We start from the raw sequence: 17,139 nt of genomic DNA on the forward strand, positions 1-17,139 counted from the left end.
AGATCAAGAACTCCTCCTGAAGTAGAACCAGCGGGTCCTGGTGGGCAGCAGGTGGCCAGTGGCGCTGAGGAAAGGTCTGGAACAGATGCAGGCTCTGGCCTGAGCCGTGGGTGACGACCGGGCTGTGGCTCTGGCTCTGGGGCAGGGCCGGGTCCCACAGCGGGAGGCTGCCACTTGCTCAGCGCGACCAGCACAAGGGCACCTGCACCCCCCGTGGCACCGAAATGCCCTTCGGGAGACGGCCTTGGTTTCTAAGCACTGTGTCCACATTCTGTAGGTGTAGAGACCGTGCCCGCCCGCACCTCCCAGCCATGGAATTTTCCAGGCCCTCCCAACGAAAAACCTTCCAGCCCAGACAGCAGGGTGGGATCCGGACTGCGGGTGGCCTCCTTACAGGCCTGTCCGGTGCCCAAGCCTCCCGGAGGCCTCCATACCCTGCCTGAGCACAGCCTGGAGCCCAGCCTTTTCTAGTGGGCCTCGCAGGGGCTGGCCCTTCGGTGGGAAGTCCCTTCCCCCCACCGGGAGCCCACCTGTCCCTGATCCGAGCCAGCTCTGACTCAGTTCCGCCCCACCCCGCTCAAGTGTCCTCTTTGCAGTTCAAGTGGCCAGGTCTGGTTTCAGGCAGGTCTACTCAAGGGTGCTCTCCTCAAAGTCAACTAAAACCTCCCTCCCTCTCGAGGACCTCAAGGACAGAGCCTGAGAAGCAAGCCCAGAGGCCTGGGAACGACCTTTGTCCAGCTGCAGCCAGGCTTTTCATGTGGTGCCCCTGGGCACCCGAGGCCTCTCCCTGCCCTCCCCCCTGCCCCCCATCTCACAGCACCTGCTGCGTGATCCAGACGAAGTCCTCCTCCCAGGCCTTCTCACCACAGGGAGAGACCGAGGTAGAGCTTGGGCAGGGGTGGGGGGCAGCTTCCCACTGTCTCCTCCCCTCAGAGTCCTGACATGTGACAACGCGCGCAAAACACTGCCAGCCAGGGAGGCTTGCCTGAGCCCTCGGTGTCCAGGGTTTTTACCGCCTGTGTGGCTGGCCGACCTTTAGACCCCAGCCGTCCCCAGAGGCTGGGCCTGATACTACGTCTCCTGAAGCCCCCCGCGCAAGTCGCACCTGAGACCACCCCGTGGCCAAGGCCCCCAGGCGAGCCAAGACATGCCTGGCAGGCGGGACCCTGCAGAGGCCTGGAGGTCGCGTCCCAGGAGCAGAGGTGAGGGCGGACCTCTCTGGGCCGCGAATTCTCTACCACCCGCAATACTAGAGGCCTGGCGTTTTGCCAAGCAGGTGGGCGCCCGCTCCTCGCCCCGGCCCCGGGTGGGGGCTCCCTGCACGGGCGCCCCCGCCACAGCCTGGGTCACACCCTTCTTGTGGCCCGTTTCATCGTCCCCGTCCCCGGTGGGTCCGCCACACGCACCTCCAGTGCAGAGCACAGGCCGGCCTGCGGTGGGTGGGTGGTCATGCGGTTCGTGACCTTCCTCTCGGAGACTCTGATGAGCCTGAGTCGGGCACCGGGGCAGGTGTGAGGGCCCCTGGCAAACCTTTGCTCCACAGCCCTGCTCCGGGCATGGACGCCCCTTCCGCTGTTGCCCTGGGGTGCAAGTGCCCTCACCCTCTTGACTCAGGGCCGTATCCCTGGGAAGACAGCCTCCGCAGTCTGCCTGAGGCGAGAGGGCAGAGGGCAGAGGCCCAAGGCCGGAAGCCAGAAGGCAGAGGCAGGCCCCCGGAGGGCTGATTTGGTGAGCTGAAGAACTCAGAATCTCAGGGGTAGAAAACAGTCAGTAAAGCAGGCGTGGGGGCAAGTATATGTGTGTGTGGTGCGCCTAGGGGTGGGGAACGCGTGCGGGTGGGTGTGTACGTGTGTGAGCTGGGGCAGGTGTGCGTGGGGCTGTGCGAGGCCCCCAGGCCGCCTCGTCCCTCTGCCCGGTCTCCGGCCCCCGGGGGTCTGCCCGGCCTGCACATTGTCACCTCTGCCCCCCGACGCGGGCCCCGTCACTCACCCTCGTGGTCTCGGCCCGGCTCTGAGAGACCCCGGCGGAAGCTGGGATGCTGGGGCACATGGGGTGTGGCAGGTGGCCACTCCCGGCACAGGTCCCAAGGGCCTCCTGGTGCTGCGGGTGCGGGGGGAGGGGTCGTCCCAGCCCCAGGCCCACAGGAGGGACCTGAGTCCTAGAAGACACGCCGCCCCTCTGCGGCCGCACAAAGCCTCACCCTTACAGTGCAAACAGACCCCTCACTCCCCAGGGACCCTGTGTCAACGCTACAGCAACAGTTGGTGAAGAGCGGGGCCCGGAAGTCTCGGACCGGACACACGGACGCACGCGGTGAACCCCTAAGTGTCCCAGGAGCTCAGCGTCTCTTTGCCTGAAGAAGCGGTCACGGCGGCCCCAGAGAGGGTCCCCTGCGGAGCCTGCTGGTCCTCGCAGGTGCACGCCCCTCCCACCCCCCCTGCTCTAACCCCTCGGCAGACTCGATGGACGTGAGGTCCCGGTGGGACGTGAGAAGAGGCGGGAGGCTCACCAGAGCAATCGCCCGGGTTTGCCGATTCAGATGCACAGGAGCGGGGACACATCTGTGTGCAATGGGCGCCAGGGTGTGGGGCCGGTGCGGAAGGAGCAGGAAGCTCCACGCAGACGTGCACGTGGCTCCCTGGGCAGAGCCTGCCCGCCGCACGCGTGGCAGCCTGTGGGTCTGCCCGCGCTTGCCCGGAGGACGGGGACCGGGCACAAGGGTGGCCGCCAGAACCCTCTGGAAATGCGGGCTCCGTGGCACGCTGTGCGGGAAGGTGCCCACGGGCGCAGAGAGACTGGAACGTTCCCGCGGGAGCGACTTTGCCGGACCCGGAGCCCGGGGGACGCCCTTCTCAGCACCCTTTTGGGACATAAATTCCCATCGGGCTCTTCTCTGCGGCCGCGCTCGGTCGGAACGGTGGCCGTCCAGCCGGGCTTCCGGAGTTCAACGGGGGCAGGGATTCCGAGCGACGCTTAGTCCCCAGAGACGACGCGATAGTGATCGCCACAGAGGTAGCAGGGCCGGGGCGCAGTCAGAGCCGTGCGAGTGCTGGGCTCTTCCTCCAGCAGGCGAGGAGCCCGGGTCAGCCGAGGGCAAAGAAGCGCGGGCTGGTGGCGGGTGCACAGTAGTTGTGACCGTGTGGCCACGTGGCCGGTTGCAGGAAAGAGCGCCACGGCCATTCCGTTGTGATTTGTGTGCGCTTTCGCGTGCCTGTCAGCCCGTTTGCTTGCTCTCCCCTCCTCCTGGTCCCACCCCATCTGCCACCCTCTGAGCCAGCAGTGGCCCGCCTTCCGTGTCAGTTACAGGGTGGCTGAGCCACAAGAAGGGATGCGCCGCCCGTGCGGTCCAGGGCAGCACGTGTCCAGCGTGGGCTGTTGGCTGAATGACGTCAGGCACATCTTGCTCCTGGCTTTCCCCGGAAGCGAAGCGCTCCGTGGCGAGTTCGCACCGGTGGGTGCGTGCTGCGCACGGCCGCCCCTGGACCCAGAACTCCTTTCCCTGTGTACTTCCGAGTCCGTGTGACCACAGGGACAGTTTGCCCGCGATTCAGAGGACACACGAAGCTGCAGCAGCCACGTTCTTCTTAGTGTGAAGGACCAAGCTGTGAGGTCTAGTGCCGTCACCTTCCACCCCTGGGTGGGAGCTAACGGCACCGGTGGTGACACAGGTCACCAGCTGACGGCGCCCTGTGAGACAGGGCGCCGCCTCCCTGGCGCTCCTGACCAGAGACACGCAGCATCTAATCGCGATGGACCCCGGGCAAGGCAGAGCTGAGGGACTTTCCGCAAAAGAACCGACCTCCAGTCTCCAAAAGGTCATAAAGGCCAAGGAAAGACTGAAGAGTGTCCTGGAGTGAGGGAGACAAGAGGGATGAGCCAGCCCCAACAACGGTGACCTTGGATTGGGCCCTTTCACTACCCAGAACTGAAATGGGGCGTTTCCGGTCAGCCAGGAGAGTTAAGTTCCGGGGATGCGCTGAGTGGGGGGGGCGGGGGGCAATGGGGAGCAGTCTTCCCACGCTGGGGCGCTTGGGGGCAGGGGCTTGGGCCACGTGTTGCCACCACAAGCACAGAAGCGGCTGGACACGAGGAAGCCTGGGGAGCCGATCGGTCTGTTTATGACCCCGGTTGTGGTGATGATTTCGCGGGGCTGGGCCCCAGCTGCTCTCACTGTACGTTAAATCTGTGCAGTTTAGTATTGGTAAAAAGGAAACCGCGAGGCCCCAAATGTAGTCACTCACGTCAGGGACCCGTTAGCCAGTCAACCGGGGAATGCCCTGGTCAGCACCAGGACATGTACTGAGGGACCCCTTCTGTTCCCCTTAGGAGGGCCACCTGGCCTAAAACAATGCACTTTGCTACTAATTTCCTTTTTTCCATTCCCTCTCTTCCTTAAAAACCCTTCCTTTTCTGCAGCTCAACGGAGTTCCTCTCTGCTTGGGGATGAGATGATGCCTAATCCACGAACTGATTAATAAAGTCAGATGTTCAATATTTGCTCAGTTGAATTTCTGATTATCTATCGACTGTACCTCAATGAAGCCGTTCTTTACGACAAGAACGTCACTGGGACAATTTTTAAGACCTGAAAGGGAGCTGAGGACACATGGTGGGGACATGTGGTGTTAGTCCCTTGGCTGGTGTGTGTGTGTGTGTGTGTGTGCAGGATAATGTCCATTTGAAGGAAACAGACACTAAGCTACTTGCGGGCGATAGGGTGCTAGTTTTTCAAACTACTCTCAAAACGGTTCAGAGCAAACGGTTGTACTATCCTTGCAATCCTGAATGATTTCAGAATAAAAATGATCCGTAGCACTTGAATGTGTCTGGAATGTCGTGGTGGCCTCGGTGGAGTGGGGCAGGTGCTGCCGGGTGTCCTGATTCGGGGTGTGGGTTGAGGGATGTAGGGAGGCAATTTGAAGCTGTGGGTGTTTGGGAGAACACTCCCCAGAGGGATCTGCTAGCAGATCAGGCAAAGGGTGGGCAGGGGGCTGGGGACTGTCCCCCAGGCCACGTGGAAGCCGGACCCCAGGGCTCAGAGAGGGGCGGAAGCAGGTGTGCTCTCTCCTGGGGATCTCAGAGACCTGCGGGTGGGTCCCGCAGATGAGAGCTCAGCCCCGCGCTGCAGAAAGGCGCTTCCCAGGCACCTGGCTAACGTGCTCTCTGGAGCCTCATTCGCACACGGGACCGGCTCCTTGTCCCACCCCCACAGGTGGCACCGTGAGTCCCTCTTGGGAACAAATGTCCAACGGGTGTCTGGGAAGAAAGCCAGACCGCATGAGTTACCTGTGTCAGGGCAAGGAGTCCCTCCATTTCACTCGCCGACGATTCGCCAGCCAAGGACGCGCCCAGAGGGCAAGCCCAGCTGGGTCTGCAGGACTGAGGGGGTCTCCGAGAGGCAGGATGGGCTTTAGGACGGGAGCCTCTCTTCCTGGGGCGCTGGCCGGGTCTGAGTGAGGGGGCGACGGTGGGGCACACCTCTGGATCGGGAGGGCCTGGTAGACCTGTCACGTGCCCTGCCCTGACCCCCGACCCTGTGGACAGCGGCATGGGTCCCGTGAGGCCCGGGACCGGGGACCAGAAGGTGCTCAGGACAGGCCTGGGGCTTGCTGCCAGAAGTGGAATCGCCATCAGAACCCACAGGTAGCAGTGGCACAGAGGAGAAGCCCGGTGAGGCCTCTGGTGCCCAGAGGGGTCCACCGATTTGTGCCAAGATGAAGTTTCAGAGTGGGGGGAGGGAGCCAAAACAGGACGGCCGGGAGAACCACCCCCTCCCCGAGCCACACCTGAGAGGGAATGAGGCCGGTAGGGAGGCCACACCTGTGGATAGGATTGGGCTCTGGGCTTGGAAGCCAGGGGGCGGGTGTCCTAGGCCGGCCAGGGGCCAGTGAGGAAGACTCTGGAGGCCACAGACTAGGGCCGTGGTGGAGTCGGGGTCAGCAGGGCAGGAGAACGGCCTCAAACCCAGTATGCCTGGGCTATAATCCAGGGGCGCCTGCTCGAGGCTTCCAGGGGCCAGCTCCAGCCCATCCGTCCCCACCATCCAAGAAGGGCCACATTCCTTCTCCACGGTTAATTTTTTTTCTGTTTTTGTTGCTGTTGTTAATTTTTTTAATCTTTATTTTTATTTTTGAGAGAGAGACAGACAGAGCGTGAGTGGGGGAAGGGCAGAGAGAGGGAGACACAGGATCGGAAGCAGGCTCCAGGCTCCGAGGTGTCAGCACAGAGCCCGACACGGGGCTCGAACTCATGAACTGCGAGATCATGACCTGAGCCGAAGTCGACGCTTAAGTGACTGAGCCATCCAGGCGCCCCTATTTTTCTTTTCTGTTTTTTTTTTTAAATATTTATTTATTTGGAGAGAAAGTGCAAGTCGGGGAGAAGGGCAGAGGGAGGAGGAGAAAATCCCACACAGGCTCCAAGCTCAGCATGGAATCTGATGCACGATCGCAACCTGAGCCGGTCTCAAGAGTCAGACACTTCGACTGAGCCACCCACAAGCCCCTTTATTTCCTTTTCCAAACCTTGTGGTGCAGCTTTTGACCAGCACCTTTGGGTTGTGCTGGGGAGGGCAGAAGATTCCTGTAAACAAGGAAGTAGAGACTGCAATGATGCCCCGCCCCTGCCCTGTGCCTCCAGCCCCCCCCCCTTCCTTCACAGCACCCCAATGGCCCCGCCACAGGCCTTTAAAACCTCCTTGCCCTCCTCTCCTGCTGCACACAGGCTCAGAGTCAGCACCATGCAACTGAATTTCAGAGGACTGCCGGCCCTGGTGACAGGGGCAGGGAAAGGTACATATGAGCAAGTGGGTGTGCGGGAGGGGCCGAGGTGGAGAGTAAGGTGGCCAGACTTGAAGCCTCACAGGCCTGTGCTGGGGTCTGTGAGTCCCTCCATGCCTGTCACGGCCCTCCCCGCCAGTGCCTGCCTCCCTACCACACCCCGGCCCCTGGTGACGTCCACCACCCAGCAGGCTGCCCTGGGACAGGACACTGCCTCTACTTGGTCAGTGCAAGACGCCCCACCCGAGACAGTGGCCTTCAGGTTCAGGCTACGCAGACGGGGACATCCAGACAGGGTCTCTTCCCTGGGCTCAGTGGAAAGGAGCTGTTCTCTGGGGCCTCCCTTGGCCAGATCCTGGCCGGCCGAGCCTCTGACTCTGGCTGGCACCCCCTCACTGCTCTTTCCTGAGTGGAAGAGGCTGCAGCCTCAGTCCTCAGCCTTGACCCAGATGTACTGGGGTATCTGCCCACCCGGTGCCCCCCTGCAGGGATCGGGAGGGACACTGTGAAGGCCCTGCATGCCCTGGGAGCCAAAGTGGTAGCCGTGAGCCGCACCGACGCTGACCTAGTCAGCCTCTCCGAGGAGGTGAGCAGCCCGGTCACGGCCCAAGCCTGACCCCACACGCTCCGGGTGCCTCATGAGCCTGCTGGGACCACCTCCTTGATCACTGACCACTGCCTCTCCACAGTGTCCCGGGATACAGACCGTGTGTGTGGACCTGGGTGACTGGGACGCCACGGAGCGGGCACTGGGCAACGTGGGCCCCGTGGACCTGCTGGTGAACAACGCTGCCGTGGTGCCACTGCAGCCCTTCCTGGAGGTCACCAAGGAGGTCTTCGACAGGTGGGGAGTAGGAGAGCAGGTGGACTGGGGAGTGGTTGCTGAGGACAGGGGCCGATGTGGCCGTGGACGCTCTGTCTGCCCTCTGCAGGACCTTCAGTGTGAACCTGCGCTCACTGGTGCAGGTGTCCCAGGTGAGCCGGTGGGGGAGCAAGGCCCAAGGATGACCAGGCCCGGCCGGGAGTACAGTGAGATCAGGCTGCCCCTCTCCTGGTTTCTAGATCGTGGCCCGGGGAATGATCCACCGCGGAGTGCCTGGCTCCATTGTCCATGTCTCCAGCATGGTGGCCCATGTCACTTTCCCCAACCTATCTGTCTACAGTGAGTCCCTCTGCCCAGCCCGTACCCCATCCATCCATGAGGAGATCCTGGGCGCTGGGGCTTAGCGTCTGTGCAGAGAGGGCTAAGGGGTCCTCAGTGCTGCCCTCCCTCCACAGGCTCCACCAAGGGCGCAATAAGTGTATTCACCAGAGCCATGGCCGCAGAGCTGGGGCCGTACAAGGTGGGCATGGGAGGGGAGGACCTGGGGATCACACAAAGGTGGGCTGGGGAGCAGGGGTAGGGGCTGGCAATGGTAAGGGGCGGCAGACGGCATGGGAGAGGCCCGAGGACCATCCAAGGCTCTGGGCAGCGACTGACTGAACACAGTAAGCAAGTTCCGCAGGTGGTGGGGGGAGCACAGAGGCTCATCTACTCGCTGAGGCCGCCGTCTTCGCCCCTTGGCCCTAGATCCGGGTAAACTCCGTGAACCCCACGGTGGTGCTGACGGCCATGGGCCAGAAAGTCTTGACGGACCCCGAGATCGCCCGGAAACTGAAGGAGCGTCACCCCCTGCGGAAGTTTGCAGGTCAGCGGGGCTTCGGGGAGCGGAGGGCGCGAGCAGGGCGGCCGGGACACACCGCGCTGATCCCGCCGGTCCCCCGCCGATCCCCGCAGAGACGGAGGACGTGGTCAACAGCATCCTCTTCCTGCTCAGCGACCGCAGCGCCTCCACCAGCGGCTCGGGCATACTCGTGGACGCCGGGTACCTGGCTTCCTAGAGCGCCCGGCGCGGGGGAGCCGGCGCTCAGGGCACCAGGCCCGCCCCCCGCCCGCCCACGCCCCGCACCGCCCACCGCCCAGCCACGCCCCGGTCACGCCCACCGCCCCACCACGCCTTCACCACCAGGCCGCTCGCGCACGCATCTCCCACCCAGACTCTGCATCTGGGCACACACCGCATCCACACTCGTGCTGCCATGAAACCCTCCCCTGTCGCCCCCACCCACTGTGTCCTCCGCTGTGCCGGCTGGATTTCCCTAAATAAATGGAGGCCATTCTCTGGAACCATTGCGTGCCGGGGTTTGGGAGGGGAGGGTCAGGGAGGGGGAGCACACATTTCACTTGCCATGAAATGAGGGCGCAGATCCTAAAGCCAGCCGGACTCTACGGCGACCCTGTCTTGTAGCTGAAGGGCAGCGATTTCTTACACAGAGACTTTTGTCCGTGCCCCGCCCCCTCCCCCAGCCCCCCAATCAGCCCTGGGCAGAGGGCAGCCACGTTCCCTCCCCTTGAGGCTCTGGCCCCGCCCTTCAGCCCAGCACTGCTGCTCCGAGCTCCGCCGGTCAGAGAGGTTAGAGGGTCTGGGATCTGGGGAAGATGCCATGTACCCCCGGGTCACATCTATCTGTAAATGACCCTAAAGGCTCAGGAAGCAATGCTGGTTGCTCTTGCCGGCCACCGTGAACCCCGGATGACCCCGATCCTCCTATCCCATCCTGTGCAAGTTTTTTTACAGTGCTGGTGGTCTGCTAACCGGCCTGGATGATAGGGGTTCCTCTCCCTTCCAGTGTAGCAAGATTCTCACACAGAGAGTGGTGACACCGCACCCAGGCTTTTCTTTCCAGGAAGCAACTTTATTTGTGCCGCATTGCTCAGTTGGGTTCCTACCCAAAGAATTGAGCCCCGAATGCCACGTGGTGTGTTTTTTTTTTGTTGTTGTTTTTTTTGTTTTTTATGTATTTTCTACTTCTTTGTCTCCCATATATGGTAACACACACAAACATGCAGTCTGATTAAGTGGTCTCCTGTTATAGGGTCGTGAGCAATGTTGTCATGTATGCTCATAGCCAGGTTACCTTGAGGGTTTTTTTGTTTGTTTTCCTTAGGGAGGGAACCCTACCACATTCCCCTCTTTGATGCTTGGACCCCTCTATTTTGGGTTAAAGAGCACCATCTTGGTTTAAAGGCTTATATTTCTATAGCATCATTTCATGTATGGCTGTCCTCTTTTTTTTTTTAAATCATGGCCTCAGTGAGACTGGAAGCAGACCGTACAACCAAGGGAGCTAAGCACCGTAGGATTAAGCAACCTCCCAGAATTAGGAGGATAATTTTTATGAGAGTTTTGAATCCCCTGAAAGTTAGTTTCCAAATAACTCTCCGGGGTTTTAACCACTCCAGGTCTGGACAGGGACATGAGTAATCCTTTTGATTTGATCTGTGATCTTTTCTATGACTTTTTCCTCATTATCTATAGGCAGCAGTTGCTGAGGCTAAACTTTTCACAAACTTCTTCCTCAGAAGCAAGCAGGCAATCTAAGGCCCAGCGATTTTGATAGATAGCACTGAGCATTTCGGTTTGCTGCTTGGCTAGTGAGTGCTAACAGAAACCTCTCCCCCCATTCCTAGCCGGCCCGGGGCGGCCTCAGCCAATCCTATGGTGAAAAGGAGACCAAGAATCATAGTAACAGTGAAAAACAAGGCGGAAACATATAGAAAATAAGGACAGTCTTGTTTCATCGGACCGTCGGTTCCTCAAGCGTCTGCCGTGCGTAGGTCAGTCGGCTTCCAAGTGACTAAAGCAGGGCTGCAGTCTCCCGGGGCCGGAGCCTCTGGAGTTGCAGATTGCTTCTTCCTGTGGTCAGCTTGCACGGCGTTGATGAATCAGGAAGGCACTCCCAGTTTCGAGATGCCGGCTTCACTCTGTCGTAGTGAACCCAGGGACCCGCTTCAGCTACTTTCCTGCATAGGGGTGCACAAAATGACAATGAACAGTCCTCTCCAGAGGGGTTTTAGGGGTTGGACACTCTGCTCCTTCACCCATACAGCATCTCCTGGTTTAAAAGGGTGAGCCTCTGTGGTCAGACTCACAGGTAATCGCTCCCTGACCCAGTGGTATAAGGTGGTTAGGGTAGACGCAAGGGCTCACATCTGTTGTCTTAGGGTTAGATTGCCTGTCTCATTTAGATCCCCCCCTTATGCCCTTGATAATGGGGGGGGAGGGTGCCCATAAGGGATTTCACAAGGAGAGAACCCCATCTGCTTCTTCAGCTTCCCACCTGCAGCTGTAGTCTGCCTCCCTGAGGTCCCTTGTCTCTCTCTGCCTCATGTTCACCCTTTCCCTATTCATTCCTCCCCTGGAACAGGGCCTGTGTCTGCTGTGAGGGAACAGGGATGATGACCGTTCTGGCTTCTTCAAGCTTACAAGGGATGGTGTAGGGGTACAGCAGTTAGAATCTACCCAAGGGTCGGTCAAGTGGCCCACAGTGTATATTTAATGAGAGCCTCCCTTAACCTTTCCAGGAAGGCCACCGGGGTTTGATTTTGTGTCTGTAAGATAGTGGCTAATTTAGCGTAGTTTAAAGATTTGACCTTAGACCTCCTGACCATATGTACAATTTTTTAAAGATTTTTCTTCATAAACCTTTTTATAACTGTCCTTTGCTTTTAGATTTTGACCTGAGCCATTTTTTCCCCCAAACAACCAGTCTTATTTAGAACAAAATTACTTTTTTTTTGTTTACCTTTAACAAAAAATGTATTTCCATACCTTATATTTATTTATATGTCTAGTTTTCTACATGTAGAGTTACTTTCCTTATTTCCATCAGTCTCAACTACATTTAGCAGAATTTTAACTCTTAGAAACCTTAGTCTCCAGTGAAAACTAAGTAGTAATCAATTATGAACTGTTACATCAGAATTTCTTAGATGTCAAACTTACGAATCAATTAAGCACAAAGCATGTTTTTTAACAGATCCAACTATCTTTAGTTTTTCTGCAACAAGTCAAAAGCGCAAACCTACATCTAGTAATTAGTGCTTTAGCGGCGCCTGGGTGGCTCAGTCGGTTAAGCGTCCGACTTCGGCTCAGGTCATGATCTCACGGTCCGTGAGTTCGAGCCCCGCGTCGGGGTCTGTGCTGACTGCTCAGAGCCTGGAGCCTGTTTCAGATTCTGTGTCTCCCTCTCTCTGACCCTCCCCTGTTCATGCTCTGTCTCTCCCTGTCTCAAAAACAAATAAAATGTTAAAAAAAAAATTTAGTAATTAGTGCTTTAGCCTCTTGTCTCGTTAGATAGCCAATGAATTAAAACCCAATTTATCATGCAAGCAAAAACTTTAACGTTTTTGTTAGGGTCAGGCGTAAGGCAGGGTAAAGGTAGGAGTCAGAGGCTAAAAAATTTTAGCAAAGGCTTTATTTGGGAACTAAGGTCTCGGGCGAGGTTCTGTGACTCAAGGAGAGAGAGAGAGGAGCCAGGGAAGCCGCACCCAGGTGTGGTGGGGTGGGGTTTTTAAGCTGCAGCTCCTCTGGGTTTAGGTCCGGGTGGGCCTTTTTCATGTCAGGTCATGCTGTCGCTCGGTGATTGGTTGACCTCCAGTTCGTTCTGGCACCCTACTAGGGGCTTTTTGTTGGATTACACTGGCAAGATGGCCGTCCCCTCTACTGTGGTTCCAAGGACATCATAACAGTTTTAAGTTACCAAAGACTTTGAAAGCTATCTTAACAATTACTCACGAAAACTATGAGACAAAGTTAACCATTACTTTAAGTCACCCTTTTGTTAAATTGGAACAGAGATCACATGAGCTTGTTTGCAAATCTAGGTAGAGTAAAAGTTGTTTTTTTTTTTTTTAATGTTGATAAACATTGTCTCTATCAAACCAACAAACTTAAATTAACTTAAACACTGAATACGTTTTACTTGGGTCCACCGAAGACAATTTGTTTCCCGTGATTAATTGCTACTTAGAGTCCTGGTGGGGAAATCTGAAGTGTGTGGTCTCCACTCTAGGACCTCTGGGGTGGGATGGTTATGTGCCTGAGGCATTGGGGAGCCCGTTCTGCAGGCCGCCCCCAAGTGGTGCAGAAACGGGGGGGGGGGGGGGGGGGAGGGGAAGGCAGAAGAGGCGAGGTGCCAGCAGAAGGCAGAGAAAGAGAATTCCCAGTTTTAAGTCTTGTCGGCTCAGACAGAGGAGCAGACCCCAGGTTTCTTTTGTTTTGTTTTGTTTTTCACTGGTGCAATAAGGCAGTGCCTGTCAGTCCGGAGAAGACAGGGAATTTCCCTGAAACAAAGGGAGTTTTGGCCCCTTGGGAGTATTCCTTAAAGCTCCCATTCTGAGGTAAGCTAACCAGAGACAGTTGGCTCTAACTATCATAGTCATTGACCCAGGAAATGAATGAGAGACCAGTCCCCACACACGGTCACACACACGGTGACTCCAACCCGCCGCCGAGCGCCCTGGAGTTGCGGCTTTGTGCCCAGTCCCCTCGCGGAACTACTAAGGCAGCCCTGGGGGGTGACCAGGCTCCCCTTCTGCCTCTTAGGGGCAGGTCTGCCAAAACGAACCTGGGTTCATACTAGTCTGATGGGCGCTCCCTGAGCTGGTCCCTGGGCCTCACGGGCTCCGCTGGCGCACACGGGGTCCTCACCCCCAGCCGGGAGGGGTAGCCTCCTGCGGGTCAAGTGGTCCCCCGGCGCCCGGAGGTTCTATCCCAGCAGCAAAGGAGGTGGAAACGCACTGTGTCTGAATCCCGGACGAGTTCCCAAGTAATGTAGCAGGATTCTCACAGAGTCCCGACACTGAGGTTTTACTTCCCAGGAAGCAACTTTATTCCTGCCAGCACAGCTCAGTTGGGTTCGTACCCAAAGAACTGAGCCCCAAGCACCACGTGGCATAGTTTTTCAAATGTGTTTTCTACTTCTTTGTCCCCCATATGTGGTAACACACAAACATGCAGTCTGATTAAGTGATCTCATGTTACAAGGTCCTGAGGGATGTTGTCATGTATGCGCACAGCCAGGTTACCTTGAGGTTTTTGTTTTTGTTTTTTTTCCTTCCTTAGGGAGGGGACTCTACCTCACCAAGTTAAGGTGGGGCTTTGTTGGCATTGGCTTCTTCAGGCTGATTTAGTTGTCCAAACTCTTTCCCTTTGGGCACTATGAGAGAACCTGCGTCAGCCATGGGGTAGGGTGGGGGTGCGGGTCATGCGATCCCTTTTGCCAAACTTTTCTTCCCAGAAACAAAGCAAGATATGTTGGCGCTGAGTTCTGCATTTCACGTGTAGCTACACGTTCTTTCTGGTATTAACCAGCACATCTTTTCTGGAACAATCTTGGCAGGGAACCGGTGCTCTCCGGGGCTCTGCTTTCGGAAGCCGCTAAACAGCTTTCAGGCTCAGGTGACCCGCCGCCCCCACTCCCTTGCGCCTGCGGCGCCCGCCTGGGCGGTGCTATTTCCATGTCCCCGCCCCTGACCCGGACACCAGCCTGTGATTGGCCCCTCCGCGCCCCGCCTCTCCGCCGTCCCGCCCCGCGCCCTCCGACGGCCGCCACACTCAGACACTGAACGCCAGTCATGGACCTGGGGCTCGCGGGCCGCCGTGCGCTCGTCACCGGGGCGGGCAAAGGTGGGCCTGCGGGGCGGCCTGGGGCGGCGGGCGGCCGCGGCGGGGGACGCACGCACTGAGCCGCGCTCCCCGCAGGCATCGGGCGCGGCACTGTCAAGGCGCTGCACGCGGCGGGGGTGCAGGTGGTGGCCTTGAGCCGGACCCGGGCCGACCTGGACAGCCTGGTCGTCGAGGTAGGCGCAGCTCTGTCCCGGCCCCGGGGGCGGCGGGAGGCGGGCGGGGCGGGGGTGGGGGTGGCGAGAGGGCCGGGACGCGCAGGCGCGGGGCGCAGGGGCTGACCCAGGACCCTGAGCAGCCCCTCCCAGGGCGCGCGGCCTCCGGTGGAACGGCAACGCCCCCTGGGCTTGGAAGGAGGCAGAAATGGCTGCTTTGCCGGCCCGGGGCCTTGGGACGCAGGAAGTGGACCGGCCGGAGGCGGGGCCAGCCTCCAGGTCACCAAGCCCGGAGATGCCCAGGGACCGCGTTAGGTCCTCTACCACCTCCCTCAGCAGCCTGCGTTCTGAACCCCAAGAAGGTATCCTCTGGGACCTCTAGCCCCGCCCCCTGTCAGGCTGAAAGATCGGCGAGGCAGCGCCCCTTTTGGGGCGGGGAGCCGCTGGTAGCTGTCCCTCCCCCCGCTACGCACAGTGTCCTGGGGTGGAGCCCGTGTGTGTGGACCTGGGTGACTGGGACGCCACGGAGCGGGCACTGGGCAGTGTGGGCCCCGTGGACCTGCTGGTGAACAACGCCGCCGTGGCGCTGCTGCAGCCCTTCCTGGAGGTCACCAAGGAGGCGTGTGACACGTGAGCTGACCAGGGTAGACGCCCCCGGGGACAGGGCTGTCCCCTGCAGCAGCAGCCCCAGTCCCTGACCGGGGTCTCTCCATCTGCCTCCAGATCCTTCGATGTGAACCTGCGGGCTGTCATCCAGGTGTCTCAGGTGAGCCGCCTTCAGGGCTGGGGTGGGAACTAGTGGGTGACGAGTGCTGCCTCACGCTCCCTCTGCAATTCCAGATCGTGGCGAGGGGCCTGATAGCTAGGGGGGCCCCGGGGGCCATCGTGAATATCTCCAGCCAGGCCTCACAGCGCGCAATAACCAACCACAGCGTCTACTGTGAGTAAGCCCCAGACGTGCTCCCGCCCGAACCCCACCGACCCCCAAGCCTGCAGCCGTCGGGCTCCAGGCACGCCACTCCTCACAGGTTCTACCAAGGGTGCCATGGACATGCTGACCAGGGTGATGGCTCTGGAGCTGGGGCCACACAAGGTGAGCCCCCCTGGGACGCCTCCCAACACCCAGCCCTCATGCCCTGGGCGCCTAGCCTGCCTTGCTGACCTCCTGTCTGTCCTGGTGCAGATCCGCGTGAATGCGGTGAACCCCACAGTGGTGATGACCCCCATGGGCCAGGCCAACTGGAGCGACCCCCAGAAGGCCAAGGCCATGCTGGATCGAATCCCACTTGGCAGGTTCGCTGGTGAGTCAGGCAGGAGCCCAGCCGGGGGGTGCACCAGTAGCCCCCATACCCGCCTAGGTGAGAAGTGAGAGGGAAGGATGAGGGCAGCGCCCTCCACCTGTGCCCTGACTTCCACCCTGCCCACAGAGGTGGAGAATGTGGTGGACGTCATCCTTTTCCTTCTGAGTGACCGGAGCAGCATGACCACAGGTTCCACCGTGCCGGTGGACGGAGGCTTCCTGGCCACCTGAGTCTCCCCTGCCTAACGTAACCCCTGCTTCGTGCTGAGCCCACCCCTGTCCCCATCTCTCCAATAAACATGATTCTTCTGCCTGGTTTGCACACTGACTGCTAGGCCGCTGGCAAGGGGTCGGGAGGTGCAGGACCCAGTGCTGGGGGGTGGGAATGAGTCCCAGGTGGGCAGGCACCCGTTCAACTCACAGCCCAGGCCAGGTGGCAGCCTGGCTCCCGCGCCTGAGATTTTTCAGACCTGGCCAAGTTCCTGGCAGGGCCTGGGAGGCGAGGCCATCCAGGAGGCCAGCTCCTAAGCGCGGCGGTGAATTTGACCAAGGGTGGCCTTTGGCTCCGTCCGGAGGCTTGTGGGCTGGAAGCAGCGGCGTTCTGACAACCAGCTCCATGGGTGTAACCGCACGGAGACACCGGTTGATGCTTATCGGCATTAATGAACGAGTCAGAAGTGGAACAAGGAAGACGGATGTTGGAACTTCGCTAATTTGTCAGCGACCTGATCGACCTCTTTGCCAGATCAGGTGACAGTTTTCAAATACTGGAAGGACATCGTCCCACTTTTGTGGCTCACAAAGGACTCCCCACGTGAGAGCTGGCCCATGTGTCACCCGCGTGTCTTCCTGCCTTAGGCCTGAACGATTCGATCCGCCAGGCCCTGCTCGAACTTGCCGGTCTCCACAGGGTAGGGACACCCCCCCCAATCTGATGTTACTGAGGGCGGGGCTGGGCGCAGATGTGTGGGGACGGATGTGCAGTGTCCCACCTTCATGTGGCGTCCGCACCACACAGATGCCACGGGCACGAGTAACCCCACACACCTAGACGATAGCATTGTGTACAAAAACGGGTGTTTGGAGTATTTGCTCATTTTCTGATATGACTCATTGTAAGTGTATATAATTATTAATAAAGGCGGTTTAGCAACTGGCTAGCGAAACTCCTGAAAACTCTCACGGTTGGCTCTTCTGAGCCCGCGGGAGCCTGTTGTGCACACCATGGGGAGGCCTGGTGTCGTAAGCACCTGCCTGGACTGGCACCCTGTGGCCTCGGGTGAAGTCCGAGCTCCTGCACTGTGGTCCCCCGCGGCGCTCCCCGGCTGACCTTCACCTTCCCTCCCACCATTTCTGACTCTGGCACTGACACACGGCCCCCTTGCCGCTCCAGAGGA

At 59.1% G+C, this 17,139-nt stretch overlaps 2 protein-coding genes and 1 long non-coding RNA gene across 3 annotated transcripts; all 3 read left to right on the top strand.

Moving 5' to 3' along the window:
- Window positions 1–651: 651 nt before the first annotated feature.
- On the top strand, window positions 652–4,821 carry LOC128774255 (uncharacterized). Its single transcript, XR_008418791.1, has 2 exons — window positions 652–1,202; window positions 1,615–4,821. It is a non-coding gene; the product is annotated as an uncharacterized LOC128774255 (long non-coding RNA).
- A 1,836-nt stretch (window positions 4,822–6,657) lies between these two features.
- On the top strand, window positions 6,658–8,946 carry LOC109276755 (carbonyl reductase [NADPH] 2-like). Its single transcript, XM_019465874.2, has 8 exons — window positions 6,658–6,791; window positions 7,268–7,365; window positions 7,469–7,623; window positions 7,712–7,754; window positions 7,842–7,941; window positions 8,058–8,122; window positions 8,350–8,467; window positions 8,557–8,946. Exons 1-8 carry the CDS (start codon window positions 6,668–6,670, stop codon window positions 8,658–8,660), a joined length of 807 nt encoding a protein of 268 aa, XP_019321419.1. The 5' UTR covers window positions 6,658–6,667; the 3' UTR covers window positions 8,661–8,946.
- Window positions 8,947–14,158: 5,212 nt separating this feature from the next.
- On the top strand, window positions 14,159–16,054 carry DCXR (dicarbonyl and L-xylulose reductase). Its single transcript, XM_053892830.1, has 8 exons — window positions 14,159–14,290; window positions 14,366–14,463; window positions 14,918–15,072; window positions 15,166–15,208; window positions 15,283–15,382; window positions 15,471–15,535; window positions 15,626–15,743; window positions 15,870–16,054. Exons 1-8 carry the CDS (start codon window positions 14,239–14,241, stop codon window positions 15,971–15,973), a joined length of 735 nt encoding a protein of 244 aa, XP_053748805.1. The 5' UTR covers window positions 14,159–14,238; the 3' UTR covers window positions 15,974–16,054.
- Window positions 16,055–17,139: the final 1,085 nt, after the last annotated feature.

The sequence above is a fragment of the Panthera pardus genome, unplaced genomic scaffold (assembly GCF_024362965.1).
Source record: "Panthera pardus isolate Hobbes unplaced genomic scaffold, ASM2436296v1 HiC_scaffold_3, whole genome shotgun sequence".
Classification (NCBI taxonomy): domain Eukaryota; kingdom Metazoa; phylum Chordata; class Mammalia; order Carnivora; family Felidae; genus Panthera; species Panthera pardus.